Consider the following 22,798-nt stretch of genomic DNA (forward strand, 5'->3'; position numbering starts at 1 on the left):
AAAATTTTATGGTTCCTATTGGTATTTTAATTGAAACCATTACAATTTTCTGTAAGGTTTTTATTGTTTTTTTTTTTCAGCAGGGTGGAGACAAATAATTTCATAGCTGTATATCTGTACATATCTAACGTTATACATGAAAGTAAACATTTAATTGATCAATTGAAATACTTTCCAAGTTCCCCAAAATGAGATTTCCCTGATCCTGTAACTCTCCATGGGGCTGTAAAAAAGGCTGGATGAAAGTGGATTTTGAAAAACTCCCACAAAAAGCTTGCTGGGAAAACATTTCCATATTGCATCAAGTTGTTATTTAAAGCATGTTGTGCAGCTTTGACTCTTAAGATATTTTGGAATTAATCAGATGAATAGGCCAAAGCATGGCTTTAAGAATTGAGCATTTTGTATGAGTCACAACACATTAACCGCAATTTAAATGATGGATTTCAAACGTGAGGATCACTAAGGCAGAGCCACTAAAGTAAACACAGGTAATAGGATGTAAAATGGTGAGCATTTCATAAAAAAATTACATATCCTTTAAAAATAAATTGCAGATATTTCATCATTATATCATTTTCAGACGGTCCACACATTCCATAGGTAAGAATAATATTTATTAGATTTTTAACATTTTGAGCAAATGTACAATATCGAGCAATCAATTTAGTCCTGCAAATTCTGCCCCGGTCTTCCATTGATAAAACTGCTTTTACCATCAATTAAATGTAATAACTTTTTTATTACAGTTTTCCTAAAGGAAAAACAAACATGGTAAAGAGTGCATGCATAGCATTCCTCTTTAGGAATGTGGTATTAAAAGTAACACTAGTTGTGATGTTGATGTCAGTCCTCTTCATTGTAGCCCACAAGCTTTGAACTCACTTTCCACAATCTCAGCGCGGCAAGATCATCTTTACCTTCAGGAGCTGGTTCCTTCAATTTACAATCACTGTAAACAGAATAATCTAATGATCCTTCATTGTAAGCATGCATAAACACACCTACCTAAAATATTAAGTGAAAACTATTCTAATTATTTAGGTGTGTCCTTTTAAATGCAAATAAGCTGATCTCTGCAGTCTGCCATGGTTGGATAGTGCAGATTGGTGGTGGTATTATCCCCTTCTGACATCACAAGGAGCAGCCATATTTCAATTACTTTTTTACATGCTTGTTACTTAGGTTGTTCTTTTTCACATTTTCTAGGTTGATACAAGCACTGGGGACCCAGTTATAGCACTTAAACATGAAAAAAGTCAGATTTTCGTCATATGTAACAAACAGTGTGATGACCGTTTTTAACGTTTCATCAGTATGCAATGCATGTGTGTGTCACATTGTTTAAAAAAGTAGAGAGTTAATTTTAATTTGCGTCACATAAGCTCTTTATACTGTATGTTTTCTTTTAGCAAATAAATTTTGCATTATTAAAAAGTATTTTATTAAGTTTTAGGCACAAGTGCCCTGGATCCCACTATAAATCATTTTGCTAATGATGCCACAGCAGGTCACCTGAAGTAGCAGCCACTATAAGACTCCAGCCCCTCGGCAACCGCACAGTGGATGGAGGTCTGAGCACCTTGCTTTGGGGTTTTCATCAATAGAAAGGCAGGAAAAGACAACAGGGCACTGAGCAGAGGGTGTTGCGTCTGCACATAACGCCCTAGTTCAGTGCGGATTACTCCAGGATGAAGCGCATAGACTGTTACACCAGACCCTGAATTAAAAGTGAGAATATAGACAAGTGTAATGCTATAACAACACATACAAATATACATACCACATTCAGGAAATTATAGTATAGTAACAGATTCTTAAAGAATTTTTAGGGCATGGCGAATGGAGCCTACACTCTAAAATGGCTGGGTTATTTTTGACCCATAATGGGTAAATTTTGGACAGAACACATGCTGGGTTAAAAATGACCAAATGTTGGGTTGTTGTTATGCAACCATGGGGTATAATAACACAACAGTTAGGTTAAACCACCCAGCATTGGGTCAATTTTAACCCAGCTTGTGTTTTGTCCAATATTTACCCATTATGGGTCAAAAATAACCCAGCCTTTTTTAAAGTGTACTGGTATAATGTAAGCACAAACCTTTAACCCTTCGTGCTAACTCCTGAGTAAACAGCAGGTTGGCAAGTTTGCTTTGGCTGTAACTGACCAAAGAATCGTACGGTGTTTTGTTGAAATTAAGGTCATCAAAGTGGATCTTACCTGTAAGAAAAGTAATGAACTGAAATACTAAATGTAAATTTTTAGAGGTATGTGCTATGTTATACCCACAGTTTTATAGTGAATGAACCATACACTCTCAGAAAGAAAGGTATAAAAATGGTCACTGGGGCGGTACCTTTAAAAAAGGTCCTAATATGTACCATTTTGGTACCTTTTAGGTGCTTTAGGGTACCTTCCTGTACCTTTTATCTGAGCGTGTACCGATTTGTTTTTTAAAAGATTACAGTTGACTTAATGGACAAATAAAACGAGGCAAAAATGCTTAATATGCAGTGGATGGATAAACATGGACTTATTCTCATATTTGTTATACTGCAAAAAGACACAAAGACGAGGAATTTCAGGGATAGTCTTTGGGACTTAAAGATGTGAAGTGCATCATTCTTACCTCCTTTGTGAGCAATGCTTGACACATTAATAACTCGACTCGGAGTAGATTTCTTCAGCATGTCCAGAAGCAGAACAGTCAGAAGAAAATGGCCCAAATGATTGACAGCAAACTGGGTTTCATAGCCATCCTCTGTAAGGCTTTTAGGGCACATCATCACTCCTAACAGTACGGCAATGGGTTAATTCCACAGAATTAGCAGCTAAAATAAAGCTAAATGCACAGTTCTGTTACATTACTGAAGATCAATTCAAAGGTCTCACCAGCATTGTTAATAAGTATGTCCAATCGGTTCTCAGTGGCGATGTACTCATGAGCAAACTGCCGTACTGAGAACAGAGATGCCAGGTCTAAGTGCCGAACTACTATGTTGCCGTTACCCGTAGACCTGCGGATCTCTGCTGCTGCCTTTTCTGCTCTTGAAAGATCTCGACAAGCCATCACAATCCGTGCTCCTAAAAAGATATCAGGAAATGTTGTCCATCAGTCTGACCTGGCTTCATGATTTGATATGATGCAGTGTGGATATACACACTTGTGAAATAAAGGCTTTTTAACTTTGTTTATGAGGATAACATAAGGAAAATCAGGAGAGCTTGCTTACCTCTCATGGCCAAGTCATGTGCTGCCTCTTTTCCTATGCCCGTGTTGGCACCAGTAATGACAACTGTCTTTCCATCTAGTCGCACACGGCATCGACATACTCCACCCGCAATCCACTTTCTCAGCAGAACTAAACCTTTAGATTGTTTTTTAAAGAAAAACTATTAAATTATACATGCTTGAATTTAGGACCAAGGAAGTTTTGCATGTAGTTTTTCCAGTCCTAGCATAATGTAAGGTAAACGTTTCCTGCATGTGTAGGCATGCAATCTTTTCACACTTGCAACCAAGTGTATTTAGCTCTGAGTTAGTAGGCTGGCTGGTTACCTGTGATAGATTTGATTTAAAATCCATCAGGTCTATGATAAAATGCTTACACAGAGCCATTTTCAAAGAAACAAAAGACAATTTGTAGATGGTTATAGTCACTTAAGTACACTGCAACTTAATTTTTTTCAATACTATATTTGATTTTAATTGCCCTTCAGAATTTACCAAAATTATAAACTTAACTTATTTAAAATTAAATGCCAAATGACCACTCACATACTTGCATCAACTATGCTGTATAGTAAACTAATAGTAAATGTGACCTATCTCTGAAATCGAAACTAAAGTTTCATAAACTTATTTTGAAAATTGCATCAAATCTTTGACATGGGCTTACTCAGTCAATATAAAAGATATCAATGTTTTTACTTATTTTTTTTACAGTACTGTAAGATGATTTGTGTATAAAACAGTAAATCACAAAAAAATTAAGTGTAGAAAACAGTAAATCACAAAAAAAATTAAGACAGGGCTTCAATTTTTGAAAAGTTTTAATATATTTATTTTATTTCATTGGTCAATGCCCCTGAGTTCTGTTAGATTCCCCCTCAAAATTGAACCAAATATCTTAAGCTACATCAGAAAATCTTAAAAATCATCAAAAATCTCAATCAACATCAAAACTTCAATCCTTTACAGAACAAGCACTTTAATTAAACACTTATATGTTCATAACTGAACAAAACATTTTGTTTTAGATTAGCAAAATGTAGCAACAGACAAAATATTACATAACTTACTAATAGCTGTGACCGCAGTTGCTGTGCTATACTTGACAAGACCATTTGTCTTTAGTTCCTCCCAGAGTTGAATGGCAGAGATAGATAGATACATGTCTGTTTGATGAAGTTAAAGATCTGTTTTCATTTTATTTACTGTACTAAGCTCCTCTTCTCTTGGTTTATAAAAATCTATTGTTTACCGGACATCAACCCTCACCGAGTGCCCTGCATTTAGCTGGGTTAAGGTTTTATAAGAAGATTAAACCAAGATCACGTTATCCATGGCTTATTGTGGGGCAGAGTGTCAATAACAAAAACTGTGATCAACACAGAATGTCGATGTAGTGGTTTGGTTGCTTTTTATTTTAATTGTGTTTTGGGTTTTAAGTGTAAATTTAAAAAAAATCACAATTTTTATGTGTATCAATTTCTGCATTAAGGATTGTTTTATGACAAGCTCTGACCTTTAAACTGTGTGTATATAAAAAGCTTTTTGGATATGTTGTAGTTACTGACCCTCCATGGTCTTAGATCATAGATGAATAGTGAGATAAATGTGTCAATGTTTCAAAAAAGGTTTTATCAGAATAACACTTTATCGGACAAAAGGGAATTGGTTTAAAACAAATCAGTTTTGCAAAATAGTTCGAATGTCATGTTTTATAACTTTCTAATCACATCTTTATAAACACGTAGGTATTTTTTAATAAAGCCAATGTTCCGTATTGTTGATTTAAATGAAATAATAAACAAAAGCTTTGCTTATTGGGACAATCTAGATAATTTGCGTTCGGATCGACCAACGTGGGTGGCTTGGTCAAGTACAAATGCATTTAAGAATGAACATTGATCCACCAGGGTTGTGGCAGCCATTTTAAACGCGAATATAAAACGCGAAAGTTTTAAATACCCTCACCAAAAGCATGCAGCGTGATTTAGAGTAGCGTAACAGAACAAAACAACAAAACATCGACTTTAGATTAGCTAATTGTCGAGTGTATAATGGTAAAGTTTTCATAAAGACGTGAATAGCGAATTGTTATTTATTATTGCACTGAGGGTGCTTTTGATCAAAGCAATACTCGTGTCTCACATGGCTTTTACGCGTGTTTTTATTAAAGTAAAATAATTACTCATAATCAATTGCCATATACAGTGAGGCAACACATGTGTTGTAGCTGCACTAAAATGTCGCGACACTTTTTTTTCTCCATATAATGAACCGTTTCATATTTGTGACTATGAATCATGCATACATGTGGACATTAACCGCCATCTTGAAATTAGGGAGAGCAAAGTGTGTGATACTGAATATGGGAGGAAAAGGGTTATAGGAAAACTATATGGCGTGTTACTGACTAAAATGCACATTTTCTACCGAAGAGCGAGTCGACTGTTATTTTTTCTGAGTTTAACTCTGCAGCAGCGAATTGCTGCATTATGTAAATGTTACGTTAGCTAAAGCTTAGGCAGTCGAGCATTTAGTTAATGGCTGCCAAACACTATATATTTTATGCAACAAACGTGCTACAGTAAACAGATGTGCAAAGTCAAATGAAAAAAGGCATATTAATATATGATATTTAAGCACATGTTAATTTTTTACGTAGGGCAAACTGGCTTTAAATGATGACGCAATGTTTTATTGTAATATTAGTTTATAAAATTGAACAAAGCTCTAACTTAGACAATCTTAAAGCATAACGTATCATGCATATTGACTTTTCGCATCAATCTTTTTATTTATTAAACAATGTATGTATTATTTATTATCACGACATCCCGCCTTTTTCACAAAGATCGCAGCCAATCCGTGTGCAGGGAATATTCGTGGAAGTGACGTTTTTAAATGTTCGCCTAACAATCGAAGAGGGAAAAGCGTCTGCAGAACAGAGATGTTTCCATCAAGCTTGCGGAGATTTAAATGAAATAACGGATTATGAAATGTTATCCTATCTCGTACATATGCAGAACGGTGTATAAGGTAAGAGTTTCATTTCTTCTCACCGGAAGCAATGCAATAGTGTTTGTAAACAAGTTGTTAAAAGTTGTGCAGGCAGGTAAACGCTAGCCTCTGTAGCTATACACACGCACAGCTGTACGGGCTGCAGAGATGCAGTTAGCTGAACGGGCTAGCATTAGCATCGCACGCGCGCTCTTTGGGAAAGGAAGTGGGAGTGCGCGAGCCTGAGTGTGTTATGTTATTAATGTAATCATATAAATTAGGGTAAGAAATAGATTTATAGATTTCTGCATGCTTATCTTATAGTTTCAAATTAGTTGAAAGCATTGGTTGAGAGGTACAAAACAAGCAGAGATAAATTAAATTGAAATTCTTTGGGTAAATGTGTCATTTATTCAACACAATTTAAATAATAATGTATAAATATTTATGTCTGATTTACTTTGATGTTTTTTATAAACAATGACAACATTTTTAATATGTCATACATTATTTATCTGTGTATATAAATAATAATTGATAAAATAATAATAATAATTAATATAATAATAATAACTCTTTATTGTTATTATTTGTAAGTTCAATACATAGACACACCCACTGACCACATATTACTAGTCTTGTAGAGAAACTACAAAAGTGATGCTAATAAAGTATGCTCACTTGTTTACAGAACAATGGCAGAATCTGAACTTTACATGCTATGTGATGATGAGGACCTGGCCCCATGGCAGAATATTGCAGAAAACACAGACACACAGTGTAGCACAGGTAGGTTATATATATATATATTATATATATATATATAAATAGTATATTATATTATTGGATTATTCATTCCCTATTTATTTACCTTCTTTAGCCCAAATTGGAACTGCACCTTCTTTAGCACAAACTGAGGGCACCTCCTCTAAAGACACATCGGCTGCTGCTGACATCACACATCAAGCTGTGCCTTTGGCTAATTGTGAGAAGAAAACACCCATGCAATAATGTCTAAAAATTCAGATGAAATTTTGATGTGACTTCCATTAGAGCTTTCGAGATTCCTTTCGATTTACTGACACCTAGTGGTCACTACATATCATCACAAAAATTCAACACCACAAAAAGTATAATGTAAAAATATGTACAAAAATAAACTAATATTGAGATATATGCAATAGTTTATTTGTGTTTGCTTTCTAGCTCCTGCGGTTACAGTAATGTCTAATGTCGTCCAGCCAAACGGGGCAGCCGGTGGCACACTTGGCCAAACCATCTACATTTCTACACAGGTTTTACTTTCTAATTTCTTCTTTTTTTCAACTCTTACTGAATGAGGAATTTCACTTGTCTACTACTGGTAATAAATATGTATTTCAGGACCAGTATGAGCAATCACATTAAGATGTCATGAGAAACATTGGAACTTTTCCTTCTGATAATTTGAAGCATTTAGTAACTTTTCCATACCCATCTTATTGTAGGACTGTGTGGTTATTAGTTAGTTATATGTTAGTATATTAAGTGATGTGCATGTGTTTCAGAATAATCCAAGTCAGCCTCTGGGAAGTCCACCGGGTTTGGGGACATCGCTTGGTTACATTTTAAATGGACAGCCCATTACTTTTCTGACTGCTGGTATGTCAACTCAGAAATATTAATGAATATATTAGTTAATATTATGTTATTGTCAACATTTTGCCCTTTATTTCATTACCTCTTTAGCTCAAGGACAACAGGTACTTTCTCCACGGTTGGTTACTACAGGGAATTCAACACAGCCTGTGTCCTCTGGAAACGTCTCTAGTATGCAGATCCCGGTCACCCTTACTCTCAACCACTCCTCAAACGTACAAAGCATCACTTCGGTGGCCCCTGGGATGGGCTCTGTTAGCATGACATCCTCAAGCCTCCAACCAAACACAAATACAGGTACTAATGTATTATTTTTATATACAGTCCCTCCAGAAAAACGCGATTATGCGATTGCATGATTCAATACGTCAAACTTTCGCAGCATAAATTGCAGATTTCCACGCGCAAAATATGCAGGGCTTGCATGATTTAATAATCTCTGCATTTTCGTAGCAAAAAGTCAAATATATCTTAGCAGAAAGTTGAAGATGTTGCATTTACGTCACACAAGCGCAGCCATATTCCTTGTTGCCATGGGAACGTTATGAATTGATGGATTATGTGACGTGAACATCATTGAAAAGCTGCAAAAGCTGAAAACAGTTTTTGCAAGTCCGCGCAGTTTTTGCAAGTCCGCGCAGTTTTTGCAAGTCCGCGCAGTTTTTGCAAGTCCGCGCAGTTTTTGCAAGTCCGCGCAGTTTTTGCAAGTCCGCGCAGTTTTTGCAAGTCCGCGCAGTTTTTGCAAGTCCGCGCAGTTTTTGCAAGTCCGCGCAGTTTTTGCAAGTTTTGCATTTTTTTTTAAGAAAATGTGCAACAAGATCAAGGATTTTTGCCCGCAACAATCACAAAAAAAACTCTGCGTTTTTCTTGAAGGACTGGATATAGCTCAACTGGTTTTAGTGTAAAAGGTTCAATGATACATTTTTCTGTTTCGTTTGTTTTCCTAGGGGCGAGATTTAAGGTCATAAAGGTCCACAAGTTTAATGGTGGACCCATAGCACCTAAAGCTGCTGGTCAAGTAGTGAATCCACCTGGTCAGCCCACCAAAGCCATTGCCTTTGGTGCACAAACACCGACCACGAGACCCCAAGCACAAAACCAAGCCCCACAACCTGCCACAGCAACTAATGGTCAGCTATATAAAACGCCCATCATTTTCTAATGAATTTATGTGACTTTATTAGTTAACCAAGTGATTAAATGACATTTTTATGTTTTAAAGTATTTAAAAAAGGCTCCAATATTCCAGCCGCCTGCGTCCGCTGTAGGTATAAATACCAAAGGAGTGAATCCCTCCGTGGATACTTCTGTGTAAGTTTGTATTTTCTCCTATCATTTATAAACAACTTTAAATTATACTTTTTTTATTTAATTATTCACCTTAATCTCTATTTTCCAGCGATGCAATCAAGAGCTTATTGGCAGTATGTGGCGACTGAAATCCAAGGCTTTAAAAACAAAGGGCCAGAGTGACAAAACACACTTAAAACCGTCCACGTTGGAGACTCCCGTGTCTTTCTCCAAATCCTCACAATCTTCGCTCAAGCACATCACCGCTTCTGAGATACCCGCGGGAATGCCCAGTCCGGGCTCTGGGGATTTCGATAACCAGGGCAGACTGATCATGTTAGTCGATGACTTCTTCTATGGGCAGCGCCCCGGCCTAACCTCCTATGTACAATCCATAACGGAGACCATCATAATGAAGTGCCAACTTTGTGACAAGAGACTGATGGGCAACATCAAGTAAGATATTTTCTGTTTGTTTACTTGCTGTACTTTTGGTCTGTGAGTAAAACGGATATGCGTGTAGTCTACCTGTTGAGACTTTCACAACAAGTATCTGATCTGTATTTTTGTTTTATTTCTAATTATAAACACATAAGAAATGCATTGTAGATCTCGAATAACTTCATTCTTCAACCCTCAAGGCTGATGAATCACATGAGACACCACATGGAATTGGAGCACCTGTCTGGAGCGATGGAAACTCATACCATGTGCCAGCATTGCTTCAGATACTTCTCGACACCTTTACGTCTACAATGTCATCTTGAGACGGTCCATAGCCAAGTGGAGTCTTCAAGTGAGTTTAAGCAATAAGACTATATTGTCATTTTTGATTGCTATATTGCTTTTATAAAACAGTTACTACATAATGATAAATATTAGAGGCACAAATGTTTTTTTATTTTTTGTGTCGGTGTCGTACTTGGAGGTCATTTAATTTTATTCTGTTCTACAGAAGTGTGTAAGATCTGCGAGTGGTCCTTTGACAATGAGCCTCTTTTTCTGAATCACATGAAACATGCACACAAACCTGGCGAGATGCCCTACATGTGTCAGGTAACTTGGCTGTCTGCATATTCACACTTTTTTCATGTCACTTAATTTGTTTCCGAATAAACACTTTGTGTAAATTAGCTGAGGAGATCATCTGAGGTTTGTTTTATTTTTTTGCACTTCAGGTGTGCGAATTCCGCTCTTCTATCTTCCAAGACGTTGTTAGCCACTTCACAGAGCAACATAAGAACACCTGCATTTTACTGTGTATCTACTGCCTTAAAGTGTTTAAGTCTTGCAATGCCTACCAAGAGCACTTTCTTAAACATCAGGTAACAAGTGCTTTGTTAATTTAATAATGCCTTTGTGTTTCATCAGCAGTTATTACTATAGAACGTTTTTTTGTTCTGTCATAACATGACACTGAATACATTTAAATGCCCACCTAAATGCTGCTTTAAATGCTGCTTTATCAGGATGTGATTGCAAATCTGCTAGGGATGCATTGAATGTTTGGCAACTGAAATGATTCGGCCAAAAATAGCAAAAACCGTATTTCCGGTGTTTGGCCGAACCAGTGAAAAGACAGAATAAATGTAACCGTTTACAGTTTAACAAGTCTATCTATAGCTATCTGATCAAAGAAGTGACCCTAAAAGGTGTAAAAAGGCCCCTATAATGACTGCTGGAATGTAAATAACCAAATTCATTGTTCAATAATGTGAAATAAATGGTGGTAAAGTAGTAAAAAGCACATCCTAAAAATGTAACTTGTGCAATGGTGAGAAAATTGGCAAAATTGTTCGCCATTTTTATTCGGCTTCGGCCAAGAATTTTCCTTTCGGTGCATCCCTAAAATCTGCTATTTGTCTATGACTGGCGTTATAATAAGATGAACTTTGTTGGCCACTCACTTTGGAAAAGTGGTATTAAAAATTTTATATTTTCATAAGTACTATGTGATACAAAGTTCTGCATTATTTATTTGCATTTGGGTCATGGCAAAGGATATAAAGTATTGGAATGCATATGTATCTGTTAAATTTTTGTACGTATGCATTTGTCCAGAAGAAATCGGTGTTGCCTTGTGACAAATGCCGGCTTCAGTTTCTTTTTCCGAAAGAAAAGATTGAACACAAACACAGACTTCACAGGACATGTGTCAAGCCCCAGCAGTTGCAGGGCCTCAAACCCGGCACTAAGGTAAGACAATCCCACATTTGTATAATTGCAGTCATTGTAAAGAGACACTTTTTTAAAAAATATGCTTATTTTCCAGCTCCCCTAGAGTTAAACATTAGATTTTTCCCGTTTTGGTCTGATCTCCGGGTCTGGCGGTACCACTTTTAGCATAGCTTAGCATAATCCATTGAATCTGATTAGACCATTAGCATTCACTAAAAAATAACCAAAGAGTTTTGATATTTTTCCTATTTAAAACTTGACTCTTTTGTAGTTGCATTGTGTACTAAGGCCGACGGAAAATTAAAAGTTTTGATTTTCTAGGCAGATATGGCTAGGAACTATACTCTTATTTTGGCGTAATCATCAAGGACTTTGCTGTCGTACCATAGCTGCAGGAGGCGCAATGAAATTTAGCAGCGCCTGAAAATAGTTCCCTGCTATTGAAGTTACCAAGGGGACTATTTTCAGGCACTGCGTAATATCATTGCGCCTCCTGCAGCCATAATACGGCAGCAAAGTCCTTGATTATTACACCAGAATGAGAGTATAACAAACTCTTGAGAGTTGACATTAGCATCTGATAACAAGTGAAAGTTTTGTTTATTTAGTTTTCGTTATACCATCATTTTACAAATTACGTAAGTTTACTGTTAGATTTTTGGTACCTTAAATGTAAACCCTTGTACTGTGTCTGCTTCAGGTCATCATCCGAGCTTATGCCCTGAATCAGGATCCTGTCAGCCCTGACAAAAATGATGTAGAAGCAACCCAGACGGGTGAGGGAAAGCATTCCTCAAACCCTTCGACAACTCGAGCACCACAAAATGTCACCAATACATTAATTCCTATAAAGAAAAAGCCAGTGGAAAACATGGTGGAGCTGATGGTAAAATTTCAAAGCCAATAGTGAGTATTTGCTACGGTTTGGAAATAAATATACATATTTTAATTGAGTGACAGATTTTATGAATAATATTTCTGCTATGATGTCTTATTCTTTCAGCAATCTAACAGAAAAACAGTTCTGCATTGAATGCAGCTATGAGATTCCAAGTTTTTCCAACCATTTTCCAACTTACGTGCGCTGTTCCCTCTGCCGATACTGCACCTGCTGTTGTAGAGCGTATGCTGATCACATGATCAGGTGAAAAAAAACATTATTTGAATTTATTGTAAGGCAAGAACATTTTTTTACTATTTTTTTCTGTATGAAAAATGCTTAACTTTTTGTCTTTATTTGCAGTGTGCATGTTCCTCGCAAAAGCACCAGGAAATATATCACCCTGTACAAATCCTGCCCAAAGTAAGACAACAATTCTCTTATCCTTCTGTTGTATGTGTATTTCTACTTTTATAGTCAGTCATGATCTTAATCTTTTACAGGAGAGGACGTCTAAACTGTACCAACTGTAAATACAAAACCCAGATTGGAGATTGGATGGCCAAGCATCTTGCTGAATTTCCAACACATCGTGCAAGCCATTGCACCCTGCGTGGTAGGATGTTTAATATTGCCTAAAAATTCAATACTACAAGCTTGTACTTTTTTTTATCACAGACAGTTTTTTAAATAATTTTCCTTATGTTTCAGAAGGATTTTCACGTGGTTTTAAGAGGTATGTCGATTTCAGTTTGCTTACATGGGGTCTCTTTGGGAACGGGTGTAAAATAAATGTCCAGTATTTGTAAGGGTTCATGGTATAAAAGCAACAGACTTTTGTGTTGATTTCTAGGGCTGCACGACATTGAAGGAATACATGCCGTGAGATAACTTTATAGACAATTCGATATGTAATTTGATAAATTTACATTTGATTTAAACAGAGGCGGAGACTACTTAAAAATGTACTTTTGTGTAGAAAGTAAAAATACTTAAGTATTTGTATTTTATCAGTGTTTTTCTTTGGAAAATATACATTCCAAAGCATATTATCATAACTTTTACTCCACTACATTTCATAATTTCAAGTTTTGGGTACATTAGTACATTAAACATCTAGTATTTTTTTTACTCAAGAAAAGTAAAAGTACACAACTTTTATGTAATTAGGTATTAAATCAATTTTAATATGCAATATAAAAGGAATACACAGTATCATTCTATGCTTTAGAATGTACCATGTAGTGAAATTTTTTTAGTAAAGTAATTTTTTTCCCAAGACAAACACTTAAAACACAAAATTTACTTAAAATACTCAAGTAGTGTCCACCTCTGGATTTAAATCACTTTAAACCTGAAAACTGCATAACCAACATACGTTTTACATTCTATCTGAAAAAAATGCATTGCTTTCTCTGTAACGCCCAGTCTGTGCTATCTGCATCGACCAAAATCTATGCATATTGCGATCAATATATAATATTTTGATATACCGTGCAAACCTACTGATAACTTTCAGACTGTAAAAAGTAAAAGTTGGATCAACTTAAAAAAAAAACTAATTGGTAACACTTAAAAAAATTCTCACTTTAAATGAAAAATTAAAAAATTAAGTTTTTTAAGCTTTGTCATTTTTAATTTGTATTACTTACTTACCAATTATAATATTTTTAAGTTTATTCAACTTTAGTGTAGTTTTTTAAAAACAGTACTTTAGCATAAACTACAGTTTCACAAAACAAAAAGATGAAAAAAGACATTTAACAATAATTTTTTAAGATTTAAAAAAAGGGAGCCAAATTTCAATGACCTATTTTTCTTCACATGCTTGCAGAGAAGGGTTTACCAAAACAAAGTTACTGGGTTGATTATTGATACTAGCACTGGGGACCCAATTATAGCATTTAAAAGTCAGATTATCATGATATGTCCCCTTTAAATGATATGGTTGAAGGGTAGCCATACGTATGATTTTAGCTTTTCATAATTCATTAATTTTTTCATTGTAGATTTGTCTTCATCCCAACGGACTTGCTCAAAGGTGGTCAAAGACTCAACAACAGAACGATTCTGCCTTTGAAAGTAAACCAAGTGGAAAAAACAGGACCATATCCTCCCTCCTCTCGTAAACTCCTACCTCGACCCACCTACATCATAACCCTCCCTGCTGGTCCCGCACAAACATCTTTCTTTCCCATTCAAGTTCAGCCTTTAAAACCCAATGTTGTTCCAAACCAAAACTCTGAGGCAAAGCAACCCGCACCAAAACCCATTCTGAATGAAGGACCTTCTGAAATGAACCAGATTCATTCAGGAAAGACACATACTCTACCCCAGCTGAAAGTTATGCTGTACGCTCTTTGCTGCGGGGTTCCACAGGCCGCGATTCAATTCGACACTAAGCCGGAAGAAGTCCAGTCCTTGCTTCTGAAACGAAAACATCAGCTTGAACGTTTGAGAATCAGGGGAGGCTTGACTACACAGGGAGCTGACAGGTTAATTGAATGGGTGCTATGCCAGCGTGAGCAACAGCTGCCTATCAGTGAAGCTAACCTGTTCAGCAAGGCCTCTGAGTTCATGGGCATAAACGGTATGCCAAACATCTCTTATGACTGGGTGGTTGATTTCCTACTGCGCTACGATCTTGGCTTGCAGGCATATGCCACATCTAGGAAAATGTTGCCACAAAGGACTCTGGAGCTTGTACGTTCCTGCAACAGCTTTCTAAACCATCAAATCACCTATCAAAGATTTAGGCTGTCTGGTATTGGCACCATGGATGAGCTCTCTATCTTTATAGACATGGAGCAGTTAGATGGAGCCTCTGCCGATTCGTCTACCATGATATCTGCTTTTAAGTTGATGGGCACCTCAGCTCCACTGATTGATGTTGTGTTCACAGCCTTGTATGATGGTACGGTGCTGTCCACCATGATTTTCCTTCGAGGTGAACCTCTTGGTCCAAATGCACCATGCTTGCCTGACTACATCACCCTGGAGGCTCGTCCAGAGGGGTTCACAAATGAAGAAAGACTTGAACTTTGGTTGAACAAGGTATGGCGCCCACACCTAAACCCCAGTTCTGGAGGTAAGGGAATACTGATAATGGATACCTACAAAGGACACATGGCTGATGATTTCTTGGCAGCGCTCAACAGTGCTAATACTGTGCCAGGTGCGATCCCTTGCGGTAGCTCTCGTCGTCTACAGCCCCTGGAGGCCTGCATGGGTCCGGTGTTACGCGAGTATCTGCAAGCTTGCTGGAGTCAGCACGTGACATTGGCGCCACAAGAATTGGTTGGAGCGAAGCCTGCTGACTTGGCTCGTCTTCTCTCAGGTTGGATCACTGAGATACTTGATATTCTGAGAGCAGATCCAAAGCTGCTTTTTCACTCTTTTCATCAGGTTTTGAGCACAAACTCAGAGGCAATATCTGAGGAGCCTTCAGAGCTGGTGCGGAGTCTTACAGCAGCTCTTTTGGCCAGTAAATTGCAAGAAGATGAAGCTAGGCAACAGTCGGCAATTTTTTCTCAACAAAATGCTTCCCCCGGTGTCGTTTCTCCAAAATCTGTGCCCTCTCCGTCAGCCAGCATCCTTGCTTTGAAAAGGATCTTTGAGAAGGACAGTGACGTAGAGTCATTTCTTGGTTTTGAGGATACAGAATTGACAGATCATTAAGTTCTTTAAGAATGGAATAGTATTTCTTTAGTGGTCAGGTTTTTTACGTGCCTTCTTTGAATTTGTAATTAATGTTTTATTTTTTGTGGGATCAAATGGTCAAAACATAATAACATGAAAATAGAAGCTGATGGCTTGAACGTGTTAGTGTGGTTGCATATGTAAATATTTGTTGGTCTGATGGATAAGGTTTCTGGTTAATACAGTAGTGTTGGTCTTTTTAATTACTGACATGTTACAGCTTGTTAAACCTCTGTTTAATATCACTTTTTTTTCATTACGTTTTATCTGTTTTCAGAATGTGCATAGATGTAAATGATTTGAAATCATATTGCCTGCTGTATCTAGTATTGTACCATATTAGCAAATTTGAATACTTATAAATAAACACTTTCATAGGTATATAATTTAAGTATTGTTTTATGTCGCATTTCTTTTCTCAGGTTTCTATCAATGGTTTTATAGCACACATTAAAGAAAAACAAATTGTGTTTTTTAAAGTTATACAGGGCTCCAGACTGTCACCAAAATTTGAGAGTGTGGCACTGAATTTTACATCCAGTTGTACATGTAAATTTTACTTTTTTTTTGTGATGTGACACTGAATTTAAAACAGCACATTGTACTTTCTGCATCTATCATCAAAGTATTTCTTAGTAATACAGTGTATTACTTAATAGAAATCTGAATATTTGGTTAGCATGCTGATTTATGGTATGTGCCCCTAAATTTTCTGGTTGTGCCCCTAAAAGTTTCAGTTGGGGGCCACTGTGTTCCTAGTGAAAAAAGTTAGTCTGGAGCCCTGTTATTTATATGAAGGTTTTTGTTCTTTTCCTTTAAAAATTGGAAAAACCAAATCCAGGAATCGAATAGTTTCCTGACTGTTATTTAGAAATAGGAGAACAAAAAAAAACATTGTCCGTATTTTTTAAAAATGTGTTTATAAGTGGAAATTGGGATTTAAAATATAGGCCCTAAGTGTGTTAAAATCTTCTAAATTTTGCAGCAGAGGCTGGCGCAAAATACGGCAACGGCATCTGCAGGATTGACTACCGCATAACTGACAGTAAAGCATTGGTTAAAAATGTGTACACATATTTAAAATCTATTAAAGGTGGGGTGCACCTCTGAAAGCCAATGTTGATATTTAAAATCGCCTAAACAAACACGCCCCTACCCCCAATAGAATCTGGAGCTTCTTTTGATAGACTCGCCCCACACATACGCAACCCAGGCAACGATGTCAGTAAGTAGACACGCCCCTTACTGCTGATTGGCTACAAGTGTGTTTTGGTACTAGGCCCGATTCCCTTTTCCAAAGCGTTTTTCAAAAATCGTGCACCCCGTATTTAATCTATTGGTTGTATGTGTTACTTATGTTGGAACTCTTTTTTAGATTGCTTAAATCATGCTGCTTTAAGTAGTTTGTTTTACCCTTCCAACACGTTGTTTTCCGGTTTTCCTGTTCTCCTATTTCTAAATGACAGTCAGGAAACAACTGGATTCCCTATTTTGTTTTTTAATTTTTAAAGGAAATCCGCTGACCGTTAAGTACACTGACCTGTAATTCTTATAAACAAGTCAGCTAAGACCAGACATAATTTCATATTTTGAAACAGTGGTTCTGGCTTAACAGCATTGATGCATAGTTCATGTAACCATACAATCCTACAGTAAAGAGTAAAATAAGTAAGGAATACTTGGTGACGGGCCATTGAATTATAAGAAAATAATGCACACCCAAGTACAATGTGGCAAGACACGAAGCAGAGTACTGTTATACTGCGGGTGTGCATTATTTTCTTATAATTCAAAGGACCGGAGTCAATCATTCCTCTTATACCACAAACATTGCTCTGGTGCCAATTTTTAAGACATTATACAAGTTAGGTGTGCGGTTATCAGAAATTAACGCATAGTCGCATACCTACAGAACATTTCTCAACCAATCAGAATACAGCATTCAGCAGACCCGTGGTATAAATAGAATTAACTTTAAGGAAAATGCTTATTATATTTTTGGTATATTGATGCAATTTCACTTTGTAAAAGGTAAACAAATTATAACTATATGCTGGGGGATGATAGCACCTTATATTCTAAAACTAAAAGACATCTTTTTGGTACTGTATTGTTGCATCATTTGATATCCAATATAAAATCTGGGAGCAAAACAGAGTCTCTACTCTAAAGGGGACATTTCACAAGACTTTCTTTAAAATGTAAAATAAATATTTGTTGTCCCCAGAGTACGTATGTGAGGTTTTAGCTTAAAATACCATATAGATAATTTATTCATTAACATGTTAAAATTGCCAATTTGTAGGTGTGAGCGAAAATGTGCTGTTTTTGGGTGTGTCCTTTAAAAAGCAAATGGGCTGATCTCTGCACTAAATGGCAGTGCAATGGTTGGAAAGTGCAGATTAAGGGGCGTTATTATTTCAATGACCTATTTTTTCACATGTTTGCAGAGAATGGTTTACTAAAACTAAGTTACTGGGTTGTTCTTTATCACATCTAGGTTGATACAAGCACTGGGGACCCAATTATATCACATGGGAAAAGTCAGATTTTCATGATATGTCCCCTTTAACAAAATGTTCAAAGTTACATTTTGGTCGAAATATGAATGTTTTTCAACTTTACTTCCCAGTAAAGGGTACAAATGTTTTATAGTACAAATAGGACACACCAAACAACTTTATGAAATTTATTTATGTATAACAAGAGAGAAAAACAAATCAAACTGTAGTTATGACAATATTATAATGATCTGGTGGTGCTAAGAGCATGTGTGTAGATGATGGCAAAACAAGGTCAGCAGACTCAATGGCTCATTCAAAACCACTGCAATAAAAATAGAATATTAGCTGGTCAATAAAATGACTTAATAAATGCAATAATTTATTTATCTTCATCATACGTTCAGCCTACCTAATCAGGTGAGCAATGTCCCAGTTTGTTTCTGATGACAGTGGTCCGATAATCTCAACGCCTTCAGCTGTCACAATGGCAATCTCATGCTATGGGAGGATCCGTGAAAATTTTAAAATTTTAGGTTATTCAAAATATCCAAATAATTTTATTTAGTGTTGTATTAAAAAAAGAACAAATCTTGTTACCCTGTTGTAAGAACGAGCATCCCGGTAGTACAGAACTTTAAGGCATCGCTCTATCAGTGATCGCGCCTCATCCTTAGTAATTTCTGCCTTGTTCTCCAATACCTCCCTCATCAAAGGCTGAGCCAAACACAAACAAGTTCCAACATCATTATATAGCCTACGTATAGACATTACATAAATGTGGTTGCTGTTTACCGGTATGTTTTAAGCTATATTTAACAGCAATGTATTATTTGATGTCAACATAAATCATAGTTTAAAGGACAAGTTTGGTATTTTACACTTAAAGCCCTGTTTTCGGATTGTTTGTGATGAAATAGAACAGTTTTGACTGAAATTTCGACATATGCGGCTGGCCCGAGAATTTTCGGGTGTTTGTGTTTCACCTCCCACCTCTACAATGGGTTTAGAGGTGTACTGGAACAATCCTTCATAAAATGCATTAAACTTTCGTTTACAAAGACATGAAACTCGCCGAGTGGTCAGGGGTGTTCACTGATATGCTCACACACAAAAAAAAATCGCTGCAAAATACACATTCCAACAGATTTTATCATAGTTTTTGCCAACTCCATTGACTTGTATTAGATGTGCTGTGAGGTATGGTATTACTCCGCGCCGGGAACTTTGTTTGTATTCTTGCAATTGGCAAAGGCGGATTAGCGCCACCACCTGGGCTGGAGTGTCTATTATTCAAGCTCTCGGTGGAAGAATATACGGGTGTGAGGCGTTTGGAAAAATAGCTCCACAAGTTAACAACAAATGCTAAAACAGCTGTTGGAAAGCGTCTTTTGCGGCGATTTTTGTGTGGGCATGTCAGTGAACACCCCGACCACTTGGTGAGGTTCAGGTCTTTGTAAACGGAAGTTTAATGCATTTTAGAAAGGATTGTTCCAGTGCACCTTTAAACCTATTGTAGAGGTGGGAGGTGAAACACAAACACCCAAAAATTCTCGGGGCAGCCGCATATGTCAAAATTTCAGTCATAACAATCCGAAAACAGGGCTCCAAGTGCAAAATACCGAACTTGTCCTTTATTGTAATTAAAATCATTCATTTTACCTGAGCCAAGTAGGCACCAAATCCTGTTGCTATTGATGGGGCTTCATAGGCAACTCCTAACTTGTCCACATAACCGAGAAAACTGTAGGCAAACAACATGGACAGCAAAAATCTCATTCTCTTGTTTAGCGAAGGCAACTTAATTAAAGTCAATGTAAAATTAAAATGGAACATAACTTGTATGCTTGTTTCTTACAGTGCAAAAATCATAAGGATGCACAACCTCTGTGTTTTTTTTTTACCACTAATGGACACCTTTTATGATCCATTTAATTCCCAACAATTTTTTATATACATTGAATATCCGTTTCAATGTGAAAACATTATGGATCACAAATCTGTGTTTGAAAGTAATTCTATGTTGACTTGTATTCTAACCCTAAAGAAGTACACTTGGCAAGAAGTTGTCTCACCCCTCGCCGTTGTTAAATCCACCAATGACCACTGTGTTCCACAACGGGTTCATCTTACTGCGACGGTTGTACATGACTCGTGTGAGCCAAGAGTGGATTGCTTTGGGAGTGTAAGTGTGTCCATCTCCAAGAAGCTCTTCATCAATCCTAAACAAACATAGATTATAAAGCTCATCTTCTGAAAGTATGTTAAAGTTAACTCTTAATTTTAAACCTTACAACTGATACAAGCCCTTACATATAGTCAAAGAGTTAAAGAATATAACCAAATCATAAATGAATGCATACTTACACCATCTGCTCAATAATCTGTTTAAGGTACTGGTAGTCAGCATAGTCTCCTGAGGCTCCTAGTATGGTGTTGTTGTTGACTTTCATCAAACGGGAGATGTTGCGGAAACGTGCCAGGGAACCATAAGAGCCAAGCATGTCAGCGGCAATGATTACACCACCAATAAACTTCACACCAAGCACTGATGTGCCCGTTACCATGGGATTGCTAAAAACATGACAGATTTACATTAATCAACAAGTGTATTTGCAAACATATATTAATAGGTAGTAGTACACATGAAAAACTACTATTTGAGTATTTACTACAGTATACTGTAGTATATTATAGTACTACACTTTGTTAGAGTGTACTAGTATTATTCTGTAGTATTAATTATAGTAAATTGATCAACTGTAGTAAATACCGTAGTAAAGTTTAGTATCTAGAAATGTTACCATAGTATACTAAAGTAAATAATAAAGTACTACAGTATGTTTTCATCTGAGCTGTAGCTGTGCATATTTCTCCGCCTAATTAGCCAATATTTTAATGTGCCACATGTTTAACCTGCCCAGTATTATTAGCATATACGCAGTATTTCTATTCATGACTGTTTGTCTGTGTACAATTTATTACACACAAAAAAATCACTACATGTTTTAAATGGATTCTGATATTTGCCTATTCATTAGCATTATTGCTAATAGGCTAGCCTATCACTTACCACTAAACGTGTGTTTTCTTACAAGATCAAAAGAACCGAGTATAAATTAAAGTCATAACAGCATAAAACTAATTCAGAATACGTGAAAGATGTTTTAAAACGATTTGCCGGGGTAAACAGCAACATTCGTCCATGATGATGCAGCACAGCACAGGGAAATCGAAACTGTAAACTGAGCGGCTAATAATTACATCGATCACAAACCAGACCGAACTTACAGTGTGTGTTTAATGGGTCCACATCCGGGTGCCGTACTACTGCTGCTGCTACCTGGGAATGAATAAAACTGACCAGGGCTCGGTCCATTCTCCCAAAAATTCATCTTCAATCCGTTCGACTCCATGTTCACGATTGACGGAAGTGACGACACTCGCGCTGCTATGCGCTTCACGCAAGGTATTGTGGGAGTTGTGTTCTGTTTTTTTCTGTGTTTCTGAGGTCCGTAGTACGGTGTGTTGAGTGTTCATATATACCTTACTTGCAACTGTTAGATGCATCAAGTTTTTATAAATTCACATAGTCGAATTTATATTGATCTCTTTTTGGGACAAAATGTGAAGGGAGTAGCAACTCATTTGATTTGTTAAAAAAAAACATACATGCATGAATGTTACGGTAAGTTACCTACCAACTGATACAAGATGTAAGTTAAGGGATGTGTGATATTTCTGACTGAACACTAAATGCATTACAATTACAGAAACCCACAAAGTTAGGCTTTGCCTTTTTATCAAGCTTGACCAGTGACCCGAAAATCTTATGCCCAATCTGTGATTTCATGAACAATATTGCATCTAGGCCTACAACAAAAATGCGAAATTAAGTTTAATATCAGCTAGGTGAACCCACATGAAAAATACTGTAGTATACTTTTGTTTATCAATCAAGAGGGTTTCATCAGAGGCACGCGCGTTGTCATGGTTACGCCTGAACCAAAGGCAACAATTCAAGGACCTAGCTAACTTTGTATACATTCATCTCAGTGAAAATATTATATTATGTCATTTATTTCTACCGGAAGTTACGTTTAGTCCACAAAAGCCTGTTATATATTTCTAGAAATTTGCAAAAGGCATACCTAAATGTAATTTATTCTTACTCGAGATGGAATCACTAAAGAAGTCATTGAAATTAATTAAAGGCAAAAAGAACAGATGGGGTACAATCTTTTGCTCTCAAAAAATAATGACATTCTGTTAACCTTTATGGAGAATTTTTTTATAGTGTAATGTCCCCGTTAGGTATATACTTTAAAAAATGTTTACATGTATACTCTTTTTTTATTTTTATTTTTTTATTTATTAAC

At 36.5% G+C, this 22,798-nt stretch overlaps 3 protein-coding genes across 5 annotated transcripts; 1 reads left to right on the forward strand and 2 right to left on the reverse strand.

Annotated features, from left to right (window-relative positions):
• Window positions 1-54: 54 nt before the first annotated feature.
• LOC129455238 (retinol dehydrogenase 12) lies at window positions 55-6,522 on the reverse strand. Its single transcript, XM_055219903.2, has 8 exons — window positions 6,296-6,522; window positions 4,307-4,402; window positions 3,238-3,372; window positions 2,897-3,088; window positions 2,634-2,795; window positions 2,105-2,224; window positions 1,516-1,720; window positions 55-952 (listed from the first exon to the last, which is right to left on the reverse strand). Exons 2-8 carry the CDS (start codon window positions 4,398-4,400, stop codon window positions 847-849), a joined length of 1,014 nt encoding a protein of 337 aa, XP_055075878.2. The 5' UTR covers window positions 4,401-4,402; window positions 6,296-6,522; the 3' UTR covers window positions 55-846.
• On the forward strand, window positions 5,539-16,309 carry pogza (pogo transposable element derived with ZNF domain a). 3 transcript variants are annotated; one of them, XM_055219901.2, is made up of 19 exons: window positions 5,539-6,272; window positions 6,925-7,022; window positions 7,114-7,218; window positions 7,440-7,528; window positions 7,781-7,874; window positions 7,962-8,168; window positions 8,819-9,001; window positions 9,094-9,182; window positions 9,271-9,617; window positions 9,803-9,957; window positions 10,117-10,217; window positions 10,340-10,486; window positions 11,226-11,357; window positions 12,040-12,245; window positions 12,343-12,483; window positions 12,583-12,642; window positions 12,723-12,835; window positions 12,931-12,955; window positions 14,229-16,309. In XM_055219901.2, exons 2-19 carry the CDS (start codon window positions 6,929-6,931, stop codon window positions 15,895-15,897), a joined length of 3,957 nt encoding a protein of 1,318 aa, XP_055075876.2. In that variant the 5' UTR covers window positions 5,539-6,272; window positions 6,925-6,928; the 3' UTR covers window positions 15,898-16,309. The 3 variants fall into 3 exon arrangements, with proteins under 3 accessions (XP_055075876.2, XP_055075877.2, XP_055075875.2); XM_055219902.2 differs by having other exon boundaries at window positions 5,540-6,272; window positions 11,223-11,357; window positions 12,934-12,955; XM_055219900.2 differs by having other exon boundaries at window positions 5,541-6,272; window positions 11,223-11,357.
• A 2,284-nt stretch (window positions 16,310-18,593) lies between these two features.
• On the reverse strand, window positions 18,594-21,883 carry psmb4 (proteasome 20S subunit beta 4). Its single transcript, XM_055220096.2, has 7 exons — window positions 21,711-21,883; window positions 20,787-20,993; window positions 20,495-20,641; window positions 20,082-20,163; window positions 19,020-19,136; window positions 18,832-18,920; window positions 18,594-18,744 (listed from the first exon to the last, which is right to left on the reverse strand). The coding sequence occupies exons 1-7, from the start codon at window positions 21,833-21,835 to the stop codon at window positions 18,732-18,734; spliced, it is 780 nt and encodes a 259-aa protein (XP_055076071.2). The 5' UTR covers window positions 21,836-21,883; the 3' UTR covers window positions 18,594-18,731.
• Between the last annotated feature and the right edge of the window lie 915 nt (window positions 21,884-22,798).

The sequence above is a fragment of the Misgurnus anguillicaudatus genome, chromosome 20 (genome assembly GCF_027580225.2).
Source record: "Misgurnus anguillicaudatus chromosome 20, ASM2758022v2, whole genome shotgun sequence".
Lineage (NCBI taxonomy): Eukaryota > Metazoa > Chordata > Actinopteri > Cypriniformes > Cobitidae > Misgurnus > Misgurnus anguillicaudatus.